The 27,716-nt window shown below is 43.3% G+C and overlaps 1 protein-coding gene across 1 annotated transcript; it reads right to left on the bottom strand.

Moving 5' to 3' along the window:
- Nucleotides 1-847: 847 nt before the first annotated feature.
- Nucleotides 848-24,966, bottom strand: PPEF2 (protein phosphatase with EF-hand domain 2). Its single transcript, XM_028148441.2, has 16 exons — nt 24,912-24,966; nt 20,111-20,238; nt 19,906-19,963; nt 18,175-18,350; nt 16,688-16,802; nt 15,355-15,401; nt 14,139-14,305; nt 13,640-13,676; nt 13,398-13,547; nt 8,605-8,991; nt 7,621-7,806; nt 6,189-6,331; nt 3,938-4,044; nt 2,870-3,033; nt 2,037-2,124; nt 848-1,131 (listed from the first exon to the last, which is right to left on the bottom strand). The coding sequence occupies exons 1-16, from the start codon at nt 24,964-24,966 to the stop codon at nt 848-850; spliced, it is 2,292 nt and encodes a 763-aa protein (XP_028004242.2).
- Between the last annotated feature and the right edge of the window lie 2,750 nt (nt 24,967-27,716).

Genomic DNA, 27,716 nt, shown 5'->3' with positions numbered 1-27,716 from the left:
TGCAGCCATTAAACTAGTAATCATAAGGACTATGTAGTAACATAGGAAAGTATTTATAATTAGGTGTGGATTTATAAAAAAAAAGCAGAACATTAAATTATATAATACTATAGTTATAATTTTTAAAAAGTAATAAAAAGAATCCATATGTTTAGGTCATGGGATTACATAAATAATTTTTCAGAACTTTCCTTTACCAATATGACATTTTCACAATTCTATATAATAAAAGGGTAATATGCAAATTGACCAGACAGCAGAATGACCAGTCGCTATGATGTGCACTGACCACCAGGGGGCAGATGTTCAACGCAGGAGCTGCCCCCAGCCTGCAGGCCATGATCACCCAATCAGGGCCTGCCGGCCAACCTCTCGGTCCCTTCCCCTGGCCAGCAGGCTCTGATCACCCAATAGCAAATAGAGAACTGGAGGTGGGTGGCAGGGGGTGGGGGGCAGGGCCAGCTGCCAGCAGCCAGGGAAGATGGCCCTGATCGCAGGTCAGGCCTAGAGATCGTACCCATGCACGAATTTCGTGCGCCGGGCCTCTAGTAATAAATAAAAGGTGAAAATGGAAACAATGAGGGAGTTGAATTATCAGTGATTCATAACTGGGGTAGACTTCAGACTTAAAAAGTACTAATACTTGGGTTCCACCTTGTGAAAATTCTAAATATATAGGCTATGTCACCTATATATTTAAAAAGACAACACATACGCACACACACCACCCCGCACCCACAAATACAAAGGTGATTCTGATGCATGTTGGTTGGCAAATTCTCAGCATAAAGTTTCACAAATGTATGGAGAATAAGGAAGCTATTCCAGTGATATCACTTGGCATCGCTTATGAGGCAACTTGGGTAACAGAGACCAGGCTGTCTTCAGTGGCAGGCCAGGAGCCACTGTCATTCGTGTTGGTGGCTTGTGGGCAATCTGAGGCATTTCCCTCTGAGCAGGACTGCTCCACAAGGCGGAAGGCCTCCAGGAACTCATTGATGTCAATGTGGCCGTCCTTGTTGAAGTCAATGCTCCGGGCAAGGTCACAGATACAGTCATCTGTGATGTCAATCTTCATATGAGAGCTGAACAGCTTCCAAGTCTGCCTGAACTCGTCCAGTGAGATGAACCCTTACCAGAGAGAGGAAGTCACTTCAGTTAGTCAGTCTAGTTTTCAAGGTTCATTTTCCTCTGACATTCTTACAAGAACACCTGCTCTCATCCACTAATAATTATTCTTCCTATAAGAAGTTCTCAAACAGTTCCTTATGTGTACATGTCAGCAATGATATTTCAGTTCTGGGTGGTGGACAAATGGTGGTAATGCAGGTCCGACCCTCTCTGGTTTGGACCTGGGCAACCTGCAGCGACGCACAGCTGCTGACTGCTAGTATGGCAAGGCGTCGTCAGCGTCTTGTTGGCCCAGAAAGAAACTCACTACAGACTGATTCATTTGCCTCTCAGCATAACCATTATTGCTTGTCTCACTTTTGGTTCTTATAAGTGTATTTCTAGTATCACATGATCTCACTCATCTAGGGGAAATAATGAACCACATAAACTGATGAACAAAAACAGACCCGGAGACAGGGAAGCATCGATCAGACTGTCAAACCTCAGAGGGAAGGTAGGGGAGGGTGGGGTTTAGGGGGAGAGATCAACCAAAGGACTTGTATGCATGCATATAAGCCTAACCAGTGGTCACGGACAACAGGAGGTGGGGACATGCGTGGGGAGGGGTTTGGGATGGGAATGGGGGGATGAGGACAAATATGTGATACCTTAATCAATAAAGAAATTTTTTTAAAAAGTTCTCATTCACTTGGTCTTGATTCTTCTCTGCCCAAGCCCTCTTCTATATAGACGGCTGGTATTATTCAAAAACTTCTCTGGTTTCTGCCATTTATAAGCATTGCCATTACTTCCTTGGCTTTCAAAGTACTTCAGTAGAGAGCTACATACTCAGGAAGAAGCCCAAAGGATGGGAGGTAAAATATTTGCTGTGTCAGAAGTGACAGGAAAATGAGAGCCTTTACCTGAATGATCACTGTCTATGATCCTAAAAATGGTCTCCAGGTTGGATCGGTTGCGATACAGTGTTTCCAGCAAACTTGACTGTATGTTCTGTAAGAAAAAAAACTCACCTTCCTAATATATCTTATGTTTAGCTTTCCCTAATATATAATCAACACACAATCAATCCTGACAGTAAGACACCCTTAAAAAAACCTGAAGATGTTTTACCATCTTTTCACCCTCAGCCCCCTTGAGCCTGCCAAATGCTCTAATGGCTTAAGAGTTTGTAGCGCATGGTAAATATGTTCTAAAGTTGACAGGGTGGTCGCTGCGCATATCTGAGAGTATACTAAAAATCATTGAATTGTACATTTCAAATGGATGAATTGTATAGGATGTGAATTACATTGCAATAGAGCTATTTTTAAAAAGCACCTAGCCCAAAGCTTCAAATACATTACGTATTCAACAAGTATTTCTTGAATACATACTTTTTTAATGGAGGAAGCAGAATGAAATCCAAGAAGTCAGACCTGGGTTTGAGTCTCAGTTCTGTAACTTGGGAACTCTATGATCAGAGGTTGGTGGCTCAACCTCGGTGATCAGTGTCCTCATGAGTACACTGGGGCTGATAATACCTCTCTCTTGGTGTGATTTTAAGGATAAACTGAAGCAACAGACGTAAATCCCTTACCATAAAGTCTGACACATGGAAACTCTACAAATAGTTGTTCCCTTTTCCCATTCATCTCCCTTGTTGGGTTCTCCATATTTGGTTGGTCTTATTCCAAGTTCTCCATCAGGGGCATCATGGTCCACAGTATGCCCTCATCCACCATCTTCTCGTCATTACCTCGTGACTCAGTTGTTCTTTGGCCAAGTCCTCCAGCCAGGACTTGTACTCCAGCATGTTATCTGTTGAGCTGTTCACCAGCTGTGGCCTCAGCATCCGCCATGGCAGTCCTAGATGCAACACGGACTCCACAGCTGCTGCCCAGTCACTCAGGGTGATTAGACCTACAGGAAAGAGCTAACTTGTTGTCTTGTCACCTATAAGTCCAGTTTCCTGCCCAACAGTGGGTACCATTTTAACCTGACATTCTTCTTACTATCCGTAGGTAATAGAAATATTAGGCACTGTCCCTATTTTTGTTGGTCATGGTCATGAAAGTAGAGTTGCCAGATAAAATACAGGATATTCAGTTAGATTTAAATTTCAGACAGACCACGAGGTATAGGTATATCCCAAATATTGCATGGGACATACTTACATTTAAAGATTTTTATTATCTGCCCATAATTCAAATTTAACTCGGCATCCTGTTTTTATTTGCTATATTTGGCAATACTACTAGAAATCACACAAAACTCAGACAAATAACAGCAAAAACCATTATACAAATACAGCACTGGTTGTTTACTTGTATAGGAAAAAATACTGTTATGACTGTATGACAGTTACTGCTGTTTTTAATATGAGTACATGTAGTTAATGTCCATTACACATTCCAAAAGACAAAATCGCTCGCTTTTATAATAGAATGAAGAACAGGTAAATAAACACTTGATGTTAACAAGAAGTCAAATCATTAAAATTTTGCTAATCTTGGGCAAACTTCTGTAACCTGCCCCACCTGTTGCTTTTTGCTTAGTTCTGGCCTTGTCACCCTTCCCTTGACTCTTTTCACCATCTCCATCTATATTTAGCCAAGTTCATATTCTGTTAAGAGCATGGAATTTTAATATTTAGAAAAGATAACTGGACATTGACTTGAATTAAATGGAGGAAGTAGTCAAAGAAGTCTTTTGGCCATCTGTTCATTCAGCAAATATTTATTTGCTAACTACTGTGAAACAAGTTGTTGTTGTTGTTGTTTTATCAGCTTCCTTCCCTTATGAATATCTTACTTGATTAACTTACCAGTTTTACCATTATCATGCTTCTTAAATTCCTCAAGAAGATCTGAGGAATGAGCAAATAACTTCTCCCTCAGAGCTCTTAGAGCTGACTCCTCTACTCTGCTAATCCTGGGACAGAAGAAGAAGAAGAAAAAAAAAAGGAACATTTTACTATAGAAGAAATAGTCATGGGTTTTTACTATATTTTGCCTCTCTCTTCCTTAATATCTCAATTTCCCAAGGGTTCAGTTTTTGAGGGAAGAGCTCAATCTCTTATTCCCGCCTCCCACCCCCCTCACTGCCCCACTTTTCCCTGCTGTGCATAAACAGGATAAATTTGAAGTATTCTGTGGAATGCTGCTGTCCTGCCCAGTATAGAATAGTATGGTAAAGTTATATAACTTCGCTGTAACTCAGTTTGCCCATCTGCAAGATAGGGATAAAAATATTACCTACCTCACAAGGTTATTGTGAAGAATAAAAGAGTAAATTCATGTACTGCACTTAGAAGAAAACTTGGCACTTAAAAAGCACTCAATAAATGATATCTGTTTTCAAAAATCATGCTTTCCTTGTAATTTATTATCACATTAAACAGTCACAAGGCAAGATTTATGAATAACAAGATAACACTTATTTTGTTTTCTCATAGTTACAATACCCACTGAGGTGGGTAAGACTATTACGCCCATTACAGAGTAAGTAACAAGCCCAAGGTCACATAGCTAATAAGGGGTGGAGCTAGGAATCAATTTTGACAGGTGGACGCCAGGCTGGCTAACCTATTTGTGAGATGTGGATTTACACCAAAAGTAAGTGAATTCTGAGTGAGGGTTTCTCTAAGTAAAACACATGATACTGAGTTCTTGTACATCAAGACATCAGAAGCACTTCCCCCCTTCCTTCTAAGTTCTCCATTGTGGTCCAAATAGTTGAAGTTGTTGGACAAGTGACTTCTGGGTGATGTTGTACTTGCTCTGATGCAATCAATGAATATTTCAAAGAGCTGAGTGATCTTTCACTATGTTATTAAACATATTATTTATAGGATTCCATACAGTGACTCCTCCTGAGGTGTCAACACTGAAATTATATGAAATCATGGCATTTCAGGTGCCTGGGGCCCACCCTTGGATATTCTAATTTGGTGGAACTGGGATGAGGTTCAGATGACTGATTTTTTTTATTTTTATAAAGCTCCACAGATGATTCTGCTGTACAATAGGTTTAACTATTATTGCTTGATGAGTTTAAATTTTCACATAATATTTCTTTTTAAAGTAATGTTGGCCTTAATGTTATTAAATAACTTGACTGTTTAATAACTCTGAGTGTTTTGGACTCAAGAATGACTTAAAATAATGTATTTTTATAGCACTCACATAAGGCAGATGCTAAATATTAATGTGTTCTTTCCAATGGATTTATACTAACTTTGTTTTGATTTCAAATTTAGTTCATCTGAAAATTTTAAAAGCTTGTTTAGTGCCACTAAAACTGTACCTGTCAGTAGCTTTATATTCTGGAGCCCTTTTTTTGGTCGGAGGCAGTATTGCATAGGAAGTGTATGAGTTCTTAAATAAGACTACCTGGGTCAAGGCTAACTTTCACTGCTTATGAGCTGTGTGACCATGGGCCAGCTGATTTAACCTCTGTTCCTTAATAATTTCATATATAAAAGTAGAAATTATTACATGATGTATTTCATAAGTTCATTGTGATATATATATGCTTTATAATAACACTTAATGTGTGGTATGTTCTAACTAAGATTACAACTCAGAATCATCTCAACAGAAGCCATTTAAGTAATATTATATATTTCCTTCCCAGGAGGAAAGGGCCATTGTTAACAGGTGTGTACACTGAAATCCATCTGCCAAATCCCCAGACAGTGAAAGGCCCTTTGGTTGGGGTTAATGGGATAGCACAAATTCTTTGAGGATGAGAGAGAACAGAAGATTGACCCTGGAAAGAGTTGGTGGCTGGACCATGGGTTTTACCCAAGATGCCCCCACTGAGAAAATTTTCAATAAAAGCAGGAAACAAACTTGTTCCTTCCATTAATGATGAGGAGGGAGAGATTTTGGAGTGTGTGGAGAAGGAAGAGGCGCCTGCCTATAATGTCTACTATAGATCCGCCTTACTTCTGAAAGAGCCAAATTCTGAATTCTCACTTAGAATTTAGATAAATCTAATAACATTTGACACTTCAAAGATTCTATAAACACTATAATTCTGCTTTTCTGAAATCACTCATTGGAAAGTCTTGCCTTTGCCTCATGGTCAGCATGTGGGTCGTCTTGTTAGCTTGATACTGCACGATGTGTGGGGTCAAGGCTGGCCCCAGTTTGACATAGGCCCCTCTGTTACTGCCAACTGCATAGTAGTTGGAAGCAGAAAAGATGGTTAACACCTAAATCAAGAGAAGAGAGACAGGCATTCAGGTTCACTGGAGACTTCTTTGCCCTCAATCCTAGAGGGTCCAACCCAATTTCAGGGGCTGCTCTTTCTCCTTGACCTCACCTATGGGTCTTCATTTAAAGTCATTAATGCTAGTAGGGCAGGAGTTGTGACCCAAGTAATAAAAACTTGAATTCTGATAGAATATCCACAACATGTTTTCTTCACATTGTTGTCCCAAGTAAAACTAGGAGGAGTCATAGAAAAAACTTCATTGATTCAACTTAGAGGCCAGCTGGGCCCAACGAACTGAGATGGCCTTTATAACCAGCACACAAATAAGTTACTAACTAGCTGGTGTGAGGCCTCAAAGCAATTTCCCACAGTGTAGAGCCCCCAAGACGCTCTGTGAAAAAAGTTTCCATTGTCAATATATTGGAAAATGCTAAACACTGCATCTTTTTTTGGAGATTTACAATGAATATAGGAAATTAAAAGTCCTTAGAAGTCCTGTAATAAAGAAACTTATATAAGTATTTAACCAAACATTTATCATATTACTTAATCTCTTGTTTTTTCTGCATGGAAAACTGTTGTTCTCCTGTAGAATTAGTATTCCTGGGAATACTCTCACCCTAATGGTATTAGCCTAGGCCAGTGGTCGGCAAACTGCGGCTCACGAGCCACATGCGGCTCTTTGGCCCCTTGAGTTTTTAGCAAAGGCCAGCTTAGGAGCACCCTAATTAAGTTAATAACAATGTACCTACCTATATAGTTTAAGTTTAAAAAATTTGGCTCTCAAAAGAAATTTCAATCTTGTACTGTTGATATTTGGCTCTGTTGACTAATGAGTTTGCTGACCACTGGCCTAGGCAAACACTGCAGGATTTAGAGATGCCCAAAGGTTAGGCGGGAGAAGACAAACAATCCAGAACCCCTGCCTGGCGCACAGTGCAGAAGTCCTGTTACTCTGTGCTGCTGTTTGAGACATGTGACAGCGAGCAATGTGACTTGAAGAACAGAGATGTGGCTGGGAAAACCCCAGGCCATATTTGCATCCATGAAATGGGAGCAAACTTCCCCTCACTCTCCTCTCAGGGTATTGGTGAGTGGTGGCCTCAAACAAAATTGAGTTTTAAAGAGGCTCTAAAAGCCAAGGATAAATTATGGTGAGGGACCCAGTTATGGTTTGCCAGTGGGTAACAAATTCAAGGCACAGTTGGTTGTGAGAAGCCTTCGCTTACCCAGACCTGGGAGGGGCAATAGGGACCCCTCTTGTGATACTGCAGAGGGTCCACCCACCTTGCGGCTGTGGCAGAATTCATAGCCTTCGGGTTTGCACTCGTGTGAGCGGATCAGGAATTGCAGGTTGTATTTCTGTAGCAGCTGTTTTGTCACATTCGGCCCAAAATAACAGCCTCCTCCTCGAACAGTGTTGGCCTTGCAGCCCTCCTGAGCCATGGGATCACTCCACAGTATATCTACAACCTGGAGAGAACAGAGATGGTGTCTTTCCTAAAAACTAGACAGATATTCATTCAGAGTCATTTCTATGAATAGAGGAAGAAGAAGAGGAGGAGGAAGAGCAGATGGAACAGCAATGAAGCAAATTATAATCTTTTTGCTGATGGAAGGTCTTGCTTTCAATTGGGAAAAAAATGCAACATCTATAGGGCACAATAAAGTGAGGTGCAATAAAATGAGGTATGCCTCTATTTTGGCAAGCATTGTGAATCCATCCTTAATATCCATTCTTCTTCCTTGCTAACAAAACCCTGATTGAGCATTTGGGGTGGCAATGTGCCAAGCTAAATATTTGCTTTCTCAGCCTCCCTTGCAGCTAGGGGTAGCCATGTGACACAGTTCCAGAGATTTTGGAAAAGCCTTTGGTTGCCTGATAACAGAGGAGGACAGAAGCTACTAACAGCCCTTAGGGGCTTTGAGCTACAGCAGCCATCTTTCTGACACATTAAAAGAAACAAAAAATAAAACAATAGCATCCAAGAAATGGTGGCTTACCTTTCACCCCAGCGATGCTAGGTCACTAAACCAAGTTTACTCAGGCAATAGAGCCTACATCTTCCTATCCTTCACAAAACTCTAAAAATATGAGTCATTAAGCAAACACTAATATCTTCCTGGGATGTTCTAACCTCAGGGATAGAGAAAGACGGGCAAAAAAAATACCCTGAATTTGCATGGAAAGATGAGATTTGATGTTTTTTTAAATCCTTGGTCCCTCCTGATGGCAGCCAAATCTTGGGAGCAGCTCCTGGCCACACCCACCTGCCTCCACTCCTCCTCAGTGGGCTCCAGCAGCTCCCGGGCTGCAGTGTCAGCTTCTGGGGTGAAGAGCCAGGGCTCCTCCTTCTCCTGGATCACCGGGAAGCCTGCTTGCTGCCGGCACCTCTCCAGCTCCAGGTCCACGGAGCGCCTCACCTGCCGGGAGAGCCCTCTGGGGTTCAGGGGGATGCTGCAGGGGACGCTGCAGGAGCGTCCAGCTTTGTGGGTCTTGTGGGAGCTGAGGTGAAGGGGCGAAGAGGGGAGAGAGCGGCTTTGGGGGAGAAACCACGGGGAGAGGCTCCCTGCAGAGCTCGTCTGCTCGGCTTTTCCCTTCTCCTCCGCTTGCTTCTCGTTCTCTTTTCTTGTTTTGCACCTCAAGGTGGAAACAATCTACAAATGCCCAGAAAACACACAGATGATGGAATGAAACCAGAGGTCCTTTTTGAGCCTCAGGCCAATGCTCCTCACACTGGGGTCCACAAATAAGTGCTGGTCTGTGAACCGTTTGTCCTGACCCCGGACAAGATAGGCACAGAACTGGGAGTGGGCCTTTAGAAACTTTTACAGCCAGTTGGTAGTGAGTGCTATGGCATTCAAGCCATGATCCATAGCCTTATATTTTTTGTTTTAATTTCATTTTTCTAGTCAATCAGATTTTACAAAAGTATTAATCTATGAAAAATTGGAAATTAATTGCCCAGTTGGCATGGCTCAGTGGTTGAGCATCAACCTATGAACCAGGAGGTCAGGGCACACGCCCAGGTTGTGGGCTCGATCCCCAGTGGAGGGTGTGCAGGAGGCAGCCGATCAATGATTCTCTCTCTCTTTCTTTTTTTTTTTTCTATTTTCTGAAGCATTTTTATTTATTTTATTTATTTTATTTTTTATTTTTTTTAATTTCTTTATTGATTAAGGTGTCACATATTTGTCCTCATCCCCCCATTCCCATCCCACACCCCTCCCCACAGATGCCCCAACCCCCTGTTGAACTTAACTGTTGGATAGGCTCATATGCATGCACACAAGTCCTTTGGTTGATCTCTCCCCCCTCCTCCCAACCTCCCCTAACCTCCCTCTGAGGCCCGATAGTCCGATCGATACCTCCTTGTTTCTGGTTCTGTTCTTGTTCCTCAGTCTATGTTGTTCATCATTTCCCCTAGATGAGCGAGATCATATGTCACTAGAAATATACTTATAAGAACTGAATGTGAGACGGGCAATAATAGTTATGCTGACAGGCAAATGAATCAGTCTGTAGTGAGTTTCTTTCTGGACCAACAGTTCTTTTGAGACCCAATTTCAATGTCCACCAGTTCCTTAATGATTCTCTCTTATAGTTGATCTTTCTATCACTCTCTCCCTCTCTCTTCTGCTCTGAAACCATTAAAAATATTTTTAAAAATTGGAAAATTATGAAGCCTGGTCCTTCACCACAGATAACTGGATAAATGCTAACCTATGTCATGATTTCTCTCTGGGAGCTTAGTGATTTTAGACAAGGATGAGAAAGGACTCCTCTCTCTCAGGAAGACGAACCCTTACTGACTTTTCTGTTGTTTCACAGACACTAAAGCAGAGGAGAAGAAAGGCAGCTTATGGTTGAGAAACGTTGGAACAGGGAATTCTTGACACTTGCTGTGAGATCACATTTTACAGGAATGCTAGCTGACCTGTTAGCTCACCGGGGAAGGGAACACCTCTTTTCAGCCTAACTGAGAAGAGGGTTCAGCATGGTCCCTCTCACTGACTCAGAGTCATCATGGTACCGGGACCAGGATGAGAACATGGAGGACACAAGCAGAAAGAATTCTGATCATGGGAAAGAGAGGGGCCAGGCCACAGAGCAGAGCTGTGGCATCGAGCAGCCATTCGTGGCATGCCTGCGTGCCACAGTGCAAACCGAGGGACACGACTCCCGCAGGAATATCAGTGACGAAGGTCTGGTTCACACGGGATATCTGTGCAACACATCATCAGAGAACAAGAGCCTCTGCAAGTAGATATAAGAACACCAGAAAGCCATCCCCTGGCGTGGGCTGGCTGAGGGCAAGAACAAGGAAGGCCACTCAGAGAGGGTCAGCAGAACCTGCGTGATGTTTGAGGAGGAGTCCGGATGAAAGAGAACAGAACAGAGGTTATTCTCTAACATTGGACAAGTGCTAAGTATCTCCTAGGCAGGTCCAGCCCTGGGCACAGAGAGTGAAAGCCACAAAATGGGAATGGACTCATGATCACCTCTTGCTCTCCTCGTTGCCAACTCACATCGAGGGCCAGACTATCAGTCCCCCTCAGGTACCTTCATTTTAAGGATGTTATTATCTGCTCCATGAGGCATCCCTGGCTTTGATTCTTAAGGAGAATAACAGTGCTAACATATGGAGAGCCCTTTCCAAATAGGTGCTGTCCTGGGCACTTTATATGAACTAATTGATTAACCTGAGGCCACTCCTATAGAATATCATCCTCACCTATAGTTTTACACCTTATAAAACTTATAGTTTCATTAGCTGTCACACCTCTATGAAGTAGCATCCTTATTTATAGTAGAGATAAGAAAATTGAGGCACAGAGATACCAAGACTATACCAGGGCTGAATCCAGCTAACTGGCCCCAGAACCCATTTTCTTAGTGTTTTCCTCCCAAGTGGCCCTGGACTCTGTATAGATCAAGACATCACCCCTCCCCAGAGCTTTGCAAATCAACTGCTGGGAAGTTAGCTTTTTGCTAAGCCACAGGAATCTCTAGCAATCTTTCCCAAAGTTCCCACTTCTCCTATATTTACATAATTAAATGTGATTCTTCCCATGAGATAATCTGATCTATCATAACTTGCTGTCTCTACCTGGATGCAGCTGAATAGAAATGTTTGAATTGAAAAAAACAAAAAAAAAAAAACAATGAGGTACCAGACAACATGCAGAACTGACAAAGGAAATACTAAGAGCTGGTTTTACATCACCTGGGACCCTCCCTCTCAGTCAAGAACATGAAAGGGTTGAGACAGTGGAGACATTGAGAGGAGTTTTGCAGGGAGCTATTGAAAATGTTGGCCGGCCTCCCCTCTTCCACCTTTGCCAAGGGGTTACCTTTTCTCTTCCCAACACGGAGTTTGGTGTGCAGGGACACATAACTCCTTGAGGTCTGATTTTAGTCATCAGACCTCAAGGAGCCATAGTCAAACCAAGTAGATAGGACCTGAATCCAGAAACCTCAGGCTTTGAGCTGTATGTAAGTGGATGAGACTTGAGTGTAGACTCCCTTGGGGAGGGGATGAACATGATTCTATGTGTGGGAAGAAAGGCGTGCATCTGGGAGCCACAGGGACAGACTAAGCAGTGTTGCTACAGCAATATCTGTCTATCCGTCCTCGTGAGTAACAGAAACCCAGATTCTTACAGACACCACCTGAAATAAAGACTACACCTTCCAACCTGCCTTTCAGCTGAGTATTGACATATGACAAAGTTGCGATCAGAAATTGTGTGCACAAACAAATGTCCTTAAAGGGACGAAGCATGCCTTCCTTCTGCTCTCTAATTTATGCTAGCTGGACTGGGGTCATGATGCCTGGAGCTCAAGCATCCATGTTAGGCCATAATGCAACTTGGGAACCTGGGTCTCCGATGGCTTTGTGGTGTTACTACACCAGTCCTGGACTGCTGGCCTCCAGCTTTTATTTACATGAGAAACAAATAAATACTAAGCCATTGTTATTTGAAGCTGTCTGCTACTTCAGCCAAATGGAGTTAATACTATTTCCACTTACTGAGTATAAATTTTGTAAGGCAGATGCACATATATTTTCGCAACATCTATGATACATTCATATCCCTATTGTACAGTTTTAGAAACTGAGGTTACACTAAGTTAAGTAACTTGTTCAAGGTTGCATAACTATAAGTAACAGAACTGTTTTCCTTTAATCATAGACTCTTCCACGTGTATGGTATCTTACGAATCTCTACTCCAACTGTTATTAGATCGGGGATGGAAACACATGGTACTAGCTCCCCACTCTCACGTCCATGGCAAACATCACTAATTGGTCACAGCAACTTGCTTCCTGAGCCCAGCTGTGGATTCTCAGTCCTTCTCCTTTTAATGGTCTAATGCAGCAATTTTCGAACTGGAGTGCCATAAGAATTTTTAAAACATGCAACATCTGAACATTTAGTCAGGGACACTGACCTCTTTTCCCTTAGACTGTCAAATTAAAAAAAAAAAAATGACAACAGCTAACACAATAGCTGTTCAGTGTGAATGAATAAAAAATTATACCTTTTTTTTTTTGTCAGACCAGCAAAAAATATGTTTTTTGGTGTACCACAGAATTTTATGTGCTATGAGTTAAAAGAAAAAAAGGTTGAAAGTTGCTGGTCTAATTTTAAAATAAATATATATATATATATATATATATATTGTGTAAATATATATATAAATATATATATATATATATATATATATAAATATATATATATAGTGATTTTGGAGAGGGAGAGAGAGATAAAAACATCAATGATGAGAGAGAATCATTGATTGGCTACCTCCTGTATGCCCCCTACTGGGGGTCAAGCCCACAACCCCAGCACATGTCCTGACTAGGAATCGAACTGCGAGCTCCTGGTTCATAGGTCGATGCTCAACTACTGAACCACACTGGCCAGGCCTGATGGTTTATCTTTACAGCCCTTTTTAGTCAATTGGAGTCAGCATGCAAGATAACATTTATTTTATGTTGATAGTAAAACTGGGTGTTTTGGTAAAAGGTGCACTAGTTTCATTATCCAGTCAGTACCTTATGCCTGTCTAGTTTAGACAAAAGCTCTAGGTCGGTCATGTCTGACACACCACCGTGAAGAATCAGGACTTTCTCATCCACCAGAGTGGCCAGTGGAAGCCAACAGAAAACATCTTGCAGTATTTGTAGTATTTTCTTGCCGTGCGTCTGAAAAATGATATGAACAAGACACTAAGTTTCAGATACTTCAGTCAACTATTCAGAGCTCAGAGAAACTTTTGCTTTTAGAGGCAGCACACCTTATATTTATGCATCACTTCCTTGGTGAAGCCATATCTAGATTTAGAAGCAAAAAATAGATATTAAATTTAGTGACAATAGTTATGACACAATTGCATTTTTATAAAATGCATATTCTTATACATGTACTTAACTATATAGAAAAGAGACTAATCATCAAAATGTTTACAATTAAACATTATCTCTGGGTAGACAAGTTATCATATATTTTAATTTTTCTTCTTTTTGCTTATCTGTATTCCTTAATTTTTCTTAGTTAGACTTCATTGTTTATATGATAAAGAGTATGGGTATGTAAAAAAATTAATGGTTTTATTAAATAGTAGGATAATGTGTAAATTTTTTAAAAACTTTTAAAATGTATTATCTTGTGTATTTTACTTTATAAAATTGAAAGACTATTTTAAAAAGCATCTAACAGATAAGGAACTCTGACAAAGTAACTTTTTACAATTGCAACAAGTAAATATCAAATACCAAGCGTGTTTTGGTTTGTACCGTAAGTTCACCATGTGGTCCTCATGGTTTCCTCGGTTCAGATGGAACTCTTTGGGGTAAACCAACATGAAGGCAAAAAGGACCATCAGGATCTCTACTGAATCCTGGCCTCGATCCACAAAATCACCGTTGAACACATAGGCTCGCTCTGGGGATGGGAGGCCATTCTTCCCAACAGGATTTAAGTCCCAGAAGAGGCAGAGAAAGAAGGGAGTAGAAAATCAGGTTAAGCCAACGTGTACTTGACATTTACATCAGATCTAACACCAATTCTGAGTTTTGGGCTCTCCTCCAAATGTAAAACGTCAGCAAGAGATGGAAATATTCTCTATTGGTCCTATATTTCCTTTCCAGCCAGGCTGAGGTTATGACATGTTCATCAAAATAAATGTTTTACGCAAAGCCAGAGTGTTGTAATGTGGTATGTGCAAAGGACACTGAACTTGTGATCCAAAGGCCAGTTTTAAGTCCTGGCAGCATTGTTTTTAATTAACAATAACAACTGCCAGAGATTCCTTAGGATTAAACAAGATAATACATGGCAACATGCTTTGGGAAATGCAGTATATCTATAAAGTTATATTACATAAACAGAATATTCATATACTATATGTTACTACATGCTCTATATTTTATAATTAAAAACTGATATAATTAAAAACTAGCTGGTTTGGTTCAGTGGATAGAACATCGGCCTGCGGACTGAAGGGTCTCAGGTTCGATTCCAGCCAAGGGCACATGCCAGGGTTGCAGGCTCGATCCCCAGTAGGGGGCGTGCAGGAGGCAGCCAATCAATGATTCTCTCCTATCATTGATGTTTCTATCTCTCTTTCCCTCTCCCTTCCTCTCTGAAATCAATAAATATATTTTTAAAAAAAAACTGATATGAAAATAGCTTTCAACTGCTTTGATAATAAATAATTCTCTTTATTTGAAAAAAAGAAAATTAATTGCTGAATAATGATTCCTTCTCTTTATTAACCTCAAATTTTGTATTTTTTAAACAGTTTATATAGTAGAATATAATGCAATGCTGGCTTCTATATTATATATTTTCCACTGTGTGTTCTAATATTTTCTATATGTATAAATATGCTATGTATATTTAATATTTTAAAATCCAAGCAATACTTAATAATTTGTTTATTAGATACTATATTCAAACTTCTAAATTGTACCTCAGAGAAAGACAGAAACTTAAATTGAACATTCATACCTTATAAAATATGAATATCAAGTCATCCAACTGACCATGTAAATCTCCTAACAAAAACAGAAAAGGAATATCAGTTTTAATTGGTCCTTACCATTGGTTCTCATTTTTTACTCTAAAAAAGGAAAATACCCAGAGAAAAACTGGCAAGGTTAAAAAACTTATGATTAGTCATTTTTCCATATGTAAGATAGGAATAATTATAATTTCCCTTGTTGCAGGGGTAGTTAATATTGAAAGCAGAAACACAATATTTCTCCTGCATGATTATCATAAATAGTAAACAACCTGTCTTCTTACTGAAGCAAAGATGGGACAGAATAGCATGGGGCTGCAGACCCAGACGAGAATGGGAGACATTTCACCCCATCTAGTACAGAAGCTGCAACTCACCTATGGGTCAGTCCTGCAAGATTTTTCAAGAAAAGTTGGAAATATGGATTTTAATATGAAATCCTCTAATTTTCAAATATTGGACACTAATTTTTAAAATTTAAGACTATTTCAGGACCTATCTGTAAGCTGTATGTTCCTAGAAGTGCCATTTTATGATCCCTGCTGTACCACAGTCTGCCTCCCCTAAATTAAAGTGTGGGGCATCCATCTATAATATAAAGTGTGAGGTGCCAACTAAAATATCACTGAAAACATAAGGAGGTGGAAAAATTGTCGCTAACAGGATTTCTGTCTGGGACAATATATGTGGATGGCAGGAATATTCACTAAGCTTTGGGGCCTGGTCAAGCAATCTATATATATAAAAGCCAAGCGACAGGAATGCCGAATGACAGGAACGACAGTTGCTTTGATGCACACTGTGGTCCCAATTGCCGCCTCCTCCCCACCCCCATCAGGGGCGGGACCAGCCAGCCAACCTCCCGAATCCCATCACTCTGGCCAGCCGGCTGCCCTAATAGGCCCAAATCAGGCAGCGCGATGTCCCAGACCCCACCCATACCCATGCATGAATTTGTGCACCCGGCCTCTAGTTATAAATAAACTATCTAACAAGGGAGGGTCTGCAGGGTTTTTGTTCTAAATGGAGAGCATGAGTTTTGGGTCAAATATGAATTGCTTGGGAAAATAAAGCAGAGGCTGGGCCCTCTGGCCCCCTAGTCCTTCACTGAACCACCTCTAGTTTAAGTAACTGGAGCAAAGATGCGATTGCTCTCAGTGTGAAGGAGTGAAGTTGGCCTGCCCACCTGGCCATTGAGTCCCGCCCCCCTCACCCTCTCTATCCCCACTCCCTCCAGCCCCGCCTTTCCTCCTCCCCCACCACAGGCAGAGTTTTCTAGTTTGGGTCTAGCATATAAAACCAATTCAGACCAGCTCTTACCACACACTGTGATCTCCTCGCTGTAACAGGTGGAGACCCGGTTGATGTTTGGCAGCTGTACCAGATGTTTTCTGGTTTCGTGCAAAAGATTCAAGACATAGCGAGCATGTAGCTGCTACTAGGAGGAAGAGGAGGGAGGGAACAGAACAACACTGATACGTGTGAGGGAAGACGGGCCTCCCCAAATGTGAGCCTAATCAACTGCCCCCGGGACCCTATGCACAGATCCTTTCTTTTTCATCCATCTTCTACCCTTGTTTCCGCTTTTCACCGTCACCCAAATGTTGAACTAATTTCCTCTATCTGCTCTATGAAAGCCCCCCTGGCCTTTAGCTGGGGAGAAACACATGATTGTTCAGCCAAGTATGAATAAGTGCATGCATGCTGATGGTACTGAGTAATCCTGACATTACCGGGAAAATCACCCCAACTCCTCCTGCAGTGAATTAATTCATATGAAAGAGGGGAAGGATTGGAACCTGGCATGGAGCCGGAATCAGACCACTTTTCCCCACCTCTGCTTCTACCACCAGCATCTCAAGCCACAATCGTCTTTCACCTGCAGTAGCCTCTTGACTTGGCCTCCCTGCTTCAGCCCTTGCTCCTTACACTCTATCAGCACACAAATGATTACTTTTAAAAGCACGCCAGATGATAGCATTCCTGTGCTCAATGTCTCCCCATCTCTTTCAGGAGAATAAAATTCACCCCCTGTCCTCTTTGCCTCCATCTCCTAATACTCTTTCCCTGCCTCCCTCCTCTTTGGCCACAGTGGCCTTCCCAAGGCCCCTGGGCAGTCCAGGCAAGGTCCTGCCTCAGGCCCTTTCCAGTTGTTCCCTCGGCCTGAAATGCTTTTCCCCAGATGTCCACATGGTGCATTCCCTCACCACCTTCATCTGACCTTTGCTCAGAAATCACCTTTTCAGAGGCCTCCCCAGACCACTGGATAAAACTGCCACCTCTCCCACCTAGAACTTGGTTGATTCTTTTGCATAGCTCTTACCGCCTTCTAATACACACAATTTACTTGGGGCCTGGGCAAGTAATAATAAATGAACTGTTCTGACAAGGGAGGGCCTGGCTATTTGCAGGGATTTTGTTCTGAATGGAGAGAGTGGGTACATCATTTACTCATTTATGGTTATTTATTATGTGTCTGTCTCCCCACTAGAATGTCAGGGAGTTGTGTGTCTGTCCTGCTCATTGCTGGGTCCCCATGTCCAGAACACACTGGCACATATCGGTGCTCAATAATTATCTGTGGGATGGATGAACAAAGGGGGATTACATTATTAGGAGAAGTTTTGAGTGCATAGGACCCGGTGATTGATCACAGGTCCTGGCTAAGCAGAGGAGTGAGTGGAATCTCTCCAGTGGACCCATGACACAAGCACCCTAAGTCTGGGGCCATGCCTTCTGCCCTGATCTGCTCTCCCCCTGCAGGTGACCAGGAGTTGGTGGTGACTCGGGTTCCTGGGCGAGCTTACTTGTTTCAGTCTGAAAGCCTCCACCAGGGCAGTTGCGTGGTCAGGAAGGAGTGGGAAGGAGAGGCGTGGCCCCGTGTAATTGTCGGGCACCTCTATGGATTCATAGTCGCTGCATTTCTCTACCTCGGAGTCCCGGGGGACTCTCTCCTCAGTGAACATGCGGTTCAGGAAGTCCCCTGCCAGGACAGAAAGGGTGGCGGCTTACAATCAGATGTGCAGTCAGTCCACAGGCAGCACAGAGGAGTCTTTCCTTGGGCCACACAGTAGGTCCTCACTTAATGCTCTCAATAGGTTCAGTGACTTTAAGTGAAGCAACATATAACAAAACCAGTTTCACCATAGGCTATTATATACAAACAAGAGTTATGCTCCTGCAGAATCTCGCCAACCTTAGAAAGTGTGGAGTGGCCAGTCTGGCATCAGCTCCAGCACAGGAGAGAGAAAGGAAAGGGGAAAGTGAGGACAAGTTAGGATGGGCAGGAGGCAAAGGTTATGTAAGTCCTTGTGTCAATTCCCTTCTACTTTTATTTTAAAAGATTGAGATGTGTCAGACTTAGAAAGGATGGAAACTTAGGGGCCTAGTTTGTTAAGAAGAAAGGAAAACCCTGGCCAATTTAGATCAGTGGTGAGAGCGTCGGCGTGTGGACTGGGTTTGATTCCTGGTCAAGGGCACGTACCTTGGTTGCAGGTTCCCCAGCCCTGGTGGGGGCGTGTGCAGGAGGCAACAAATCCATGTATTTATCTCACCTCTCTCTCTCTCTCTCTCTCTCTCTCTCTCTCTCTCTTTCTCTCTCTCTCTCTCTCCCCCTCTTCCTTCCCTTCCACTCTCTCTGGAAATCAATGGGAAAAATATCCTAGGGTGAAGATTAGAAAAGGAAGAGGAGGAGGAGGAGAAGAAGAGGGAGGGAAGGAGGAGGAGGGAGGAAGAGGAGAAGGAGGAGGAGGAGGAGGAGGAGGAGGAGGAAGAAGAGAAGGAGGAGGAGGAGGAGGAGGAGGAGGAGGAGGAGGAGGAGGAGGAGGAAGAGAAGAAGGAGGAGAAGGAGGAGGAGGAGGAGAGAAAGGAGGAGGAGGAGGAGGAAGAAGAGAAGGAGGAGGAGGAGGAAGAGGAGGAGGAGGGAGGGAAGGAAGGGAAAAGGAAAAGCCACGTGGGAAACAAGTTCCCCAGCATTTATGGTGCTCAGTGCCCTTCAGGCAATTTCCAACTGCCTGGCCCGCATCTCTAGCCTGAGGGCTTTTTCCTGGATCCACAGAAAGCCCTGCTTGGCAGGCCTGAAATGCTGTGGAATTAACAACCCTTCCTGTCTGCCCCTCCCAGCAGCCTTCAACCAATGACTTCTGGGAGCTGCCAATATAAGGACTCAGGTTCCCTCTGCCTTCAGGTGGGATCATTCCGGGCGTGTGTTTTGCACTATTTCCCAGGCACATTGAGTTGCTAGCTTAGTAGCCCACCCTTTCTTGGCTGCCTTCCCTTCCCTGAATCCCTTCCCACTCCCCCACCCACCCTGTTTCGTGTATTTAACAAATAAACTCCTTGCACTCAAACCCTTGTCTCCAGGTGTGCTTCTGGGGCAACCCAGAATACGCGTCCACTCTGCCATTTATTGGCTGTGCTCCTTGCCCATTCCCAGCTGTCACCGGATTCACATTGTCACTCCCTGTGCATCTCCCACCTCACCCCCAGACCTACGGCCCCGAGACAGGAGGACGGGCCGCGTGGCGGCTCATACTCACTCTCATTGTGACTGCTGGGGGTGAAGTGGTCCACAAGGTAGCTGAAGAAGTCGTGGAGCTACAGGAGAACCCAAGGAGACTTGGCTTTAGAGGTGAGTGGGAAGAGACCCAGGAGTGGTCCAGACCGGCTACACCTCTGGGCACCTGGGCCCTGCTGCCCAGGGGCTGGAAGGCAGGGCTGGAGGCGTCCCACGTCCCACCGCACCTTGACCTGGTCTTGCTGCCCGGCATACTCCATGGACTGGAAGATGCTCCAGGTGCACTGCCGCCGCATCTCCAGGCGAGCCACATAGCGCCGGTACCATCTCTGGATCAGGGCCGCCGCCTTGAAGGCTGTGACGTGGATGGGGAAGCAGGCGTGTGAGCTGGGGTTCCCCGGGCCTGGGAGGAGGTGAGGGCCCCTCTCCCACGGTAATGTGGGGACGAGACGGTGGAGAAGGCACAGACCGTGGGTGCTGGTAGGAAGGACTTGCCTTCCCCCTGGCGGGGGTGCTCTTTTCCCTACTTATGCCTCAGGCCACCTCCACTCTTACCTCTTGGTTATGCTCCTATCACTGGAGGTGTATTGGATTCCCACTTTTTTAATGAAAATATTTACATGAGTAGAGATGAAAAGGCTGGACTGTCAGGATTCTGAGAAGGATATGAAAATTGGAGAGATTGCAAGGATGCAGCATCCTTGAAAAGTGGGATAATGCAGGCGTTGGGGGGGAGCATTTTGATATTGTAACAATAAACTGGCTGTCAGGAGATCTGGGTTCTGGGCCTGAAAGTGTTTTGACACCAGCTTTGTGGCCTCAGGTGAGTCACCTTCGTGGTCCTCGATGTTCTCATCTGGAAAAGGTGATGAATTAGATGATGACTGGGGAAAGCAAACAACAAAAAACATGCAAATTATGACATACTGTAGTGTCAGGTGTGATGAGCACGGGCTGGGTTCTGTGCTGGCTCTCCCCGTATTCTGACACCCCGACTTTAAGGGTCCCCATCGCAATACTGCCGCGGCGGCGCTGCCTATCAGATACACAGGCAGCCTTTGGGCTGTCCTTTTGCCAGGACCTGTGCTAGGTGACTGTCACCACAGGATGGCCTGAGGGCTTTTAATTCCTCCTACGGGCTTTGGGACCTGTGGTCCACAGAGGAGCACAGCTGTCCATACAAATAACTAGACTCTTCTTAAGCTCAAGGCCTGCATGTGCCGCCGGTGATGAATGAAGTTGTTTGTAGATAAAGCGGGATCACACCGGAGAGCCTGCAGGTTCACTCAGGTCAGCCGCGTGGACGGTAGACAGATGGACTTAATATATTTAGCTTGCGTTAGGGAGCTAATACAATCCTTGCTGATTTCCCTAAGAAGAAAAATGATGGTGGAGTGGGAAAAGAGAACCTGGGAGGAAGTTAAGCAAAGCTGAATTTGATTTCCTATGAGGGGGGAGAAAAGTCATACTGTAAATATTTCTCAGAGGCACTCACTAAATTATAAGTGATGAGGTTGAAGCTCTACCAATTGCATTCTGTAAATGCATGTTCAGCAGAGTGAAAGGCATGCCCGGGGTAAGCGCTACAGACTCTTTAAGAACACGTGGGAAACACATGGGCACCTGGACCTCGCCCTAGACTTACAGCATCAGAATCTCTACAGGGAACCCTGTGGAGCAGATTTAACAAGCGCCACCTGTGACTCTTACTTGCGCTAAAGTGTAAGCAACACTGAAGAATATCATGGCCATTAAGGTTCCCTGAAAATGTTTGCTAACACCTCGCCTCAAGCATTTTAAGGCAAGTGCTGCCAACTAGACATACTTATATCCTGTGTCCTGCTTCTCTGCCTCTTTATTCTCCCTCCAGTTCTCTCTCTGGGGCTGGGGTTATCTTTAATTGAGATGGGCACTGTGAGGTACAAGACAGTTTTAGAACCTTTTCCCCATCCTCCCCTCCCCACAGCACAATACATTACACTTAAGCACTTCTTGCTCCAGCATTATGTAAACTAAATGCTAGGGTGCAAGTTACCAATACGCCTGATTGCTAAAACCCCATATGAAGATGCTAAAACCCCATATGAAGATGCTAAAACCCCATATGAAGAACAAGGCAATCACGTGGGGAGAGAGAGGCCAAAGGGCACCAAGGCTTCAGATACAGAATGAAGAGCTGTCGTAGAGGTAGAGCTTCCAGCCCCAGCTGCCTTGAGGATCAGAGACAAACCACCCCAGCTGGACCCTTTTCAAAGTTCTGACCCACAAAATCATGACCAGAATAAAATACTTGTCTTCAACAACTAAGTTTTGGGATAGTTTGTTACACAGCAACATATAATTGGAACAGTAAATGTATAAATGTTTTACAAAATTATAAAACAAATTAAAGTGAAAACCTCAATCTCTAAAAATCCAAAGCAAAAGTTAAACAAGTGAACCTAACCACGTATAAGTTGGTGGCATCACTGCACAGAAAAGAGTTATTGCAAATGACTTGAAAGTTCAGTAATTTGTACATCCCCAGTGGATATATCTGAAGAACAAAAGAACTGCAAAGGAATCTTAAAGTGTTTTCAGTAAACATCCTATATAATAAAAGGCTAATATGCAAATCGACCGAACAGCAGAACGACCAGTCGCTATGATTGTCCACCAGGGGGCAGACACTCAATGCAGGAGCTGACCCCTGGTGGTCAGTGTGCCACCACAGGGGGAGCGCCACTCAGCCAGAAGCCAGGCTCCTGGCTGGCGAGTGCAGCGGCGGTGGTGAGAGCCTCTCCCGCCTCCACAGCAGTGCTAAGGATGTCCGACTGCCGGCTTAGGCCCCCTCTCCAGAGGGAGCGGGCCTAAGCCAGCAGTCGGACATCCTCCGAGGGCTCCCAGACTGTGAGAGGGTGCAGGCCAGGCTGAAGGCCTCCCCCTTGAGTGCACGAATTTCATGTACCAGGCCTCTAGTATCATTTATAATAGTATTTTTATATTATTCTAAAACTGTTATTTACTAGTAAATATCATGGGATAGAGTAAATAATACTATATTGATGTCATTAAGGATAAAGAGAAAAGAGATCCTATTTAATAAAAGGCTAATATGCAAATTGACTGAACAGCAGAATGACTGGTCGCTATGATGCACACTGACCACCAGGGGGCAGACGCACAACCTAGGAGCTGCCCCCTGGTGGTCAGTGCACTCCCACAGGGGGAGCACCACTCAACCATAAGCCAGGCTCATGGCTGGCAAGCGCAGTGGCTGTGGCAGGAGCCTCTCCCGCCTCCACCACAGCACTAAGGAGCAGCGAGCCCAGTGGTAAGGAGCAGCCAGCAGGCAGGTGGTAAGGAGTGAGGGGTCCTGGACTGCGAGAAGGATGTCCGACTGCCGGCTTAGGCCTGTGGGGAGCGGGGAGCGGGCCTAAGCCAGCAGTTGGACATCCCCCAAGGGCTCCCGGACTGCAAAACGGTACAGACTGGGCTGAGGGTCACTGCCTCCCCCCCCCAATGCACAAATTTTGTGCACCAGGCCTCTAGTATAAATATAATATCAAGGTTGATAAGTAAAAATATTGTGATCCTAAATACAAATTGGTCATAATTATTTTTTTCTTTAAATATATTTTTTCTGAATCTGTTCACTAAAATAATGTAGAAATAATAAACAACCTGGTAGCAATAAATACACTACACCCTGGAGAAATAGCTATGCCTGGTCTGGGACCAAAAATATGCAAATTGAGCCTAGGACATATTGCCCAACTAGAAATCAAGGAAGCTGCAAGCTTACAGAGATGCATAGGCCCATGTAAACAAGGTGCTGTCACTATTTCCTTTGCCTCCTCCCACACCCCAGCTGCTCTCCTTGGCCTCCTTTGCCGGATCAACCTCTTTCTACCTGATACTGATGTAAGTATGGCTCTGTCCTAGGACCTGGTCTCTGATCTGGTTTTACTCTCACTCCAGGCTACTTCAGTGACCCTCATGGCTTCAATAACCACCTACACTTTGGTGCCTTCCAAATGCACATATCTCCAGCCCAACATTCCCCCCAAATCTGGATCTGAATATGCAGCTGCCTACTTAGCACTTCCACCTGCATGCCTCATGGGCACCTCCAACCCAGAGTGCAGAAACTCATCATCAGCGTGCGTACTAGTAAACTCATCATCTTCCCTCTAGTCAAACTTGGTTCTTCTCCATTATCATTACATCAGCAAGCTAGGTATTATCATCTACACAGTTTTGATAGCCAGAAACCTGGAGGTTGTTCTTGACCAATCCTTCTCCCTCACCTCATATATCTAATCAGTTAGATTCTGTCAATTCCACCTCCTGAATATTACTGTAGTTTACCCTATTCTCTCCGTCTCTACTGCCACCAACTCTGGACCAAGACATCATCACCTCTTGCTTAGATGACTTTGGTAGCTTCTAAACTGTTCTCCTTCTCTTACCTCCTTCAATCCCTTCTTCATGGAAGCCAGAAGAATCTTTTAAATAAGGGTCTTTTAATATTAAAATCTTATTATAGAACTCCTATTTTTAATGCCTCAGTGGTTCCTCATGCCTTTAGGATAAAGTTTAAAATTCTATAAGATCTCAGTGATCTGGGCTCTGTCTGCCTCAGCAGCCTCATGTCATGCTACCTTCTACCTCACTCACTTCAAACCATTTAGTTCCTTGAATATGCCTCCCTCCTTCCTACCTCATGACCTTTGTGCATGCTGTACCCTCTACCTGGAGTGCTCTTTCATCCCTTTTTTGCCCAACCTATGTCACTCACTTACACAGTTTGGAATAAACCCCAATGAACAGCCTGATCCCTTGAGTAAATTTTAATTCTGCCAAATATACTTCACCAAGTCCTAAGATACTCAGCTGAACATTCTGCTGGTCATAGCACAAGAAGAAGCTGAAGAGTTGCATGAGGAGAAATATAATGGTTTTTTTGCTTCTATCCTGACAAGTCCCTCCTCTGCAACATAAACTTTGGGGTGCCCAGAACTAGTTTGGGAGGTGGGAAACACATACCTTTTTCTGCATTCTGGAAAGCAAAATGATGGTGGGTTGAGGCACCACTTCCCATGGTGTAAGAACGATGTTTCTTCAGGACTCAGATAGCAAGTCCAAGGAAGAGTGAATTGTTTGCTGACAAAAGGAAGAGGAAATCTTCAATAGGGAGGTTCGGGCAGAGTATTAGTTCAGGTGCAGCAAATTATCTATGAACCTTGTCTCCCACATAATAAAAAAAAAAAAAATTGAGACTATCACCTCTCCAGTCTCAGTGCATGTGGTGTACCTCCCCTGAAAAGTCCCCCCATTTGTCAGTACATCTCTCTCTTATGCTTTCTACTCTTCTACTAGCTTTTCCCTTACAGTCAAGAAACATACTGAAGTCTTCTCTCTTCTCAAAGCAACTCATCATCACCATCATCATCATCAACGTCATCACTATCCTTTGACCTCCCATATTCCTCCAGCTCTAACCCAACCTCTCTTTTCTTCACCTCCAGGAGTAGACTACATATTTTCTCCTTAATTCCTCTTCAGACTGCAGACTACTTTTGACAGCCACTTGCTGTTGTCAGAACAGCAAGGCCATCTGCCTCCACAAGCCACCCCTTAATTATAATTCTACTCCTTGGGCTTCCATGAGGCCAGACCCCCTTGTATTTACTCCTGCCTCTCTATTTACACTTTCTCCTTTTTTGAGCTCGTTTTTCTCTGTCCATTTCTCAAGTGTTAATTTTTATTTGTAATCTAGTCTCAAATGTCAGCTCTCACTCTGTACAAACTCCCTGGATGATTTAATTAATTATCACATTTTTCAACTATCAATTCCCACCTCTCAAATTCATCCAAGGCCATCCCTAAACATCAGCCCCATATACCTAGCTTCATGCTAAACTTTCACTGGAGTGTCTTAGATTCCATGTATCATAAATATAACTCATCTTCTCAAAAGCCTACTTTTCCAGCCTCATCTCCTTTCTCTCCTTTCTTCAAACTCTGCTCTTTGACCACCATGACCTTTGTGGTTTTGCTCTTACCTGGAATATTCTTCCTGTCCCATCCTTCCTAACTTGTCCAACTCGCCTCATTCCTTAAGGCTCACCTTAGACATCACCTCTCTTAAGGAACCCAGTTGGACATGCCCCCCTCTGAGCTCCTGAATATTCTATTCATATCTTCATCACTATAATACCATATTAAAAATTTCTACGTTGTGTCTTTCTACCATTGGACTGTGATTTCCTTCAGAGCAAAGACCATGTGTGCACAAATTCACCATTTTTATATCCAAGACTTAGCATGGTGCCTGACACTAATAGGGATTCAATAAATATTAATTGAATTAACTTTATGCCATATTAATTTTTACACATCAATGATAAATCTTTCTCTAGCTCTTCTTCAGGAATCAATGTAAGATGTACTGACAATGTCAACAGTGGATTCCATTTCAATATTTTCCCCCCTCCCTCACTTCTACCTCTCTCTCCTTCCTCTATTTTTGAAGGTTATTATATTGGGGATTGTCAACAAATTATCTTTTCCCTTGAAAATTCAAATGAAAGGCCCACCTTACTTTTGTTGATTGACTTTTTAAAAATTAATATTCAAAGAAAAGAAGACTATAACTTCTTTTCTTGTGAGCAAAATTGTTTCCAGATATAAGAGATGTCATGTAGTCCTAGCCCATTGCTCAGTGGTTAGAGCGTCGGCCCGTGGACTGAAGGATCTCAGGTTCGATTCTGGTTAAGGGCACATATCTCAGCTGCAGGATCGATCTCCAGCCCCAGGTGGGGACGCATGCAGGGGGCTACCAATCAATGTGTCTCTCTCACATCGATGTTTCTCTGTCTCTGTCTCTCCCCCTTCCTTCCACTCTCTCTAAAAAAAGATGTCGTGTAATCAGAATCTGAGCAGGAGGTAAAGTGAGAAGCCATCATGAACAAATCAACCAAACTCCCCACACACTTTTAGAGCTGGAAGGGGCATCAGCAATGATTGAGTCTGCCAGTGACTCATAAACTGCTTTGATAATGAGTAAACTCCCTATAGAGCCATGTTGTGTATTGAAACCTTTGGATTTTGGAAGTGCATAGATGGGGTGGAAAATTCCAGCTCAGCTTCTCACTAGATCTTAGCCATTTAATCTCTCCGTTTTCTCATTTATATATTACTGAGGAAAATAAATAATATATTTAAAGTGCTTTCAATATACAGTAGAACCTCAATATATGGACTGAATCTGATATTATATTTATTTTAAAATATTAACAATAAAAAAAACATGTCCTGGCTCAAATTTAGGAGGCAGTATAAGACATACTATCTCAATGCAGCATTGTTATGAACATCAGGGCCCCCCTAACCTATATGTTGGTATCCTACCCTCCAATATGATTGTATTAGGAGGTGGGGCCATTGGAAAGTAATTAGGTTTCGATGAGGTCATGAAAGGTGAGCCCCCATGAAGGCATCAGTGTCCTTATAAGAAAAGAGAGACCAGAGCGCTCTCTCTCTTTAAGGAGAAGGTGGCTATCTGCAAGACAGGAATAGAGCTCTCACCAGGAACCAAATCTACTGGCACCTTAATCTTGGACTACTCAGCCTCCAGAACTGTGAGAAATACATGTTGGTTGTCTGAGCCACCCAATCTACGGTATTTTGTTATAGCAGCCTGAGCTAAGACCAGCATAAACCAATGTGATGGTTACTGAATATGGCTGGGTCAAGGCTTGCTGTTATCACCTAAGTTCTCTTTTGCCCTTCAGATATCTTGTTTCTTATGTGTTTATAAATCCAAATACAGTGGTAGAATAAGACAAA

Source organism: Eptesicus fuscus, chromosome 2 (assembly GCF_027574615.1).
Source record: "Eptesicus fuscus isolate TK198812 chromosome 2, DD_ASM_mEF_20220401, whole genome shotgun sequence".
NCBI lineage: Eukaryota > Metazoa > Chordata > Mammalia > Chiroptera > Vespertilionidae > Eptesicus > Eptesicus fuscus.
The sequence above is the reverse complement of the archived record's forward strand: the minus strand, read 5'-3'. Positions and strand labels throughout refer to the sequence as shown.

Bases quoted from the DNA above. Each gene is read 5' to 3' on its own strand.
- PPEF2 (XM_028148441.2), bottom strand. From the start codon at position 24,966: ATGGGAAGTGGTGCCTCAACCCACCATCATTTTGCTTTCCAGAATGCA. The intron at 18,351-19,905 runs GTGAGTATGAGC...CTGTCCTGGCAG, and splicing joins CCCCAGCAGTCACAATGAGA to GGGACTTCCTGAACCGCATG. The intron at 7,807-8,604 runs GTGGGTGTGGCC...TGTTCTCTCCAG, and splicing joins CTGAGGAGGAGTGGAGGCAG to GTTGTAGATATACTGTGGAG.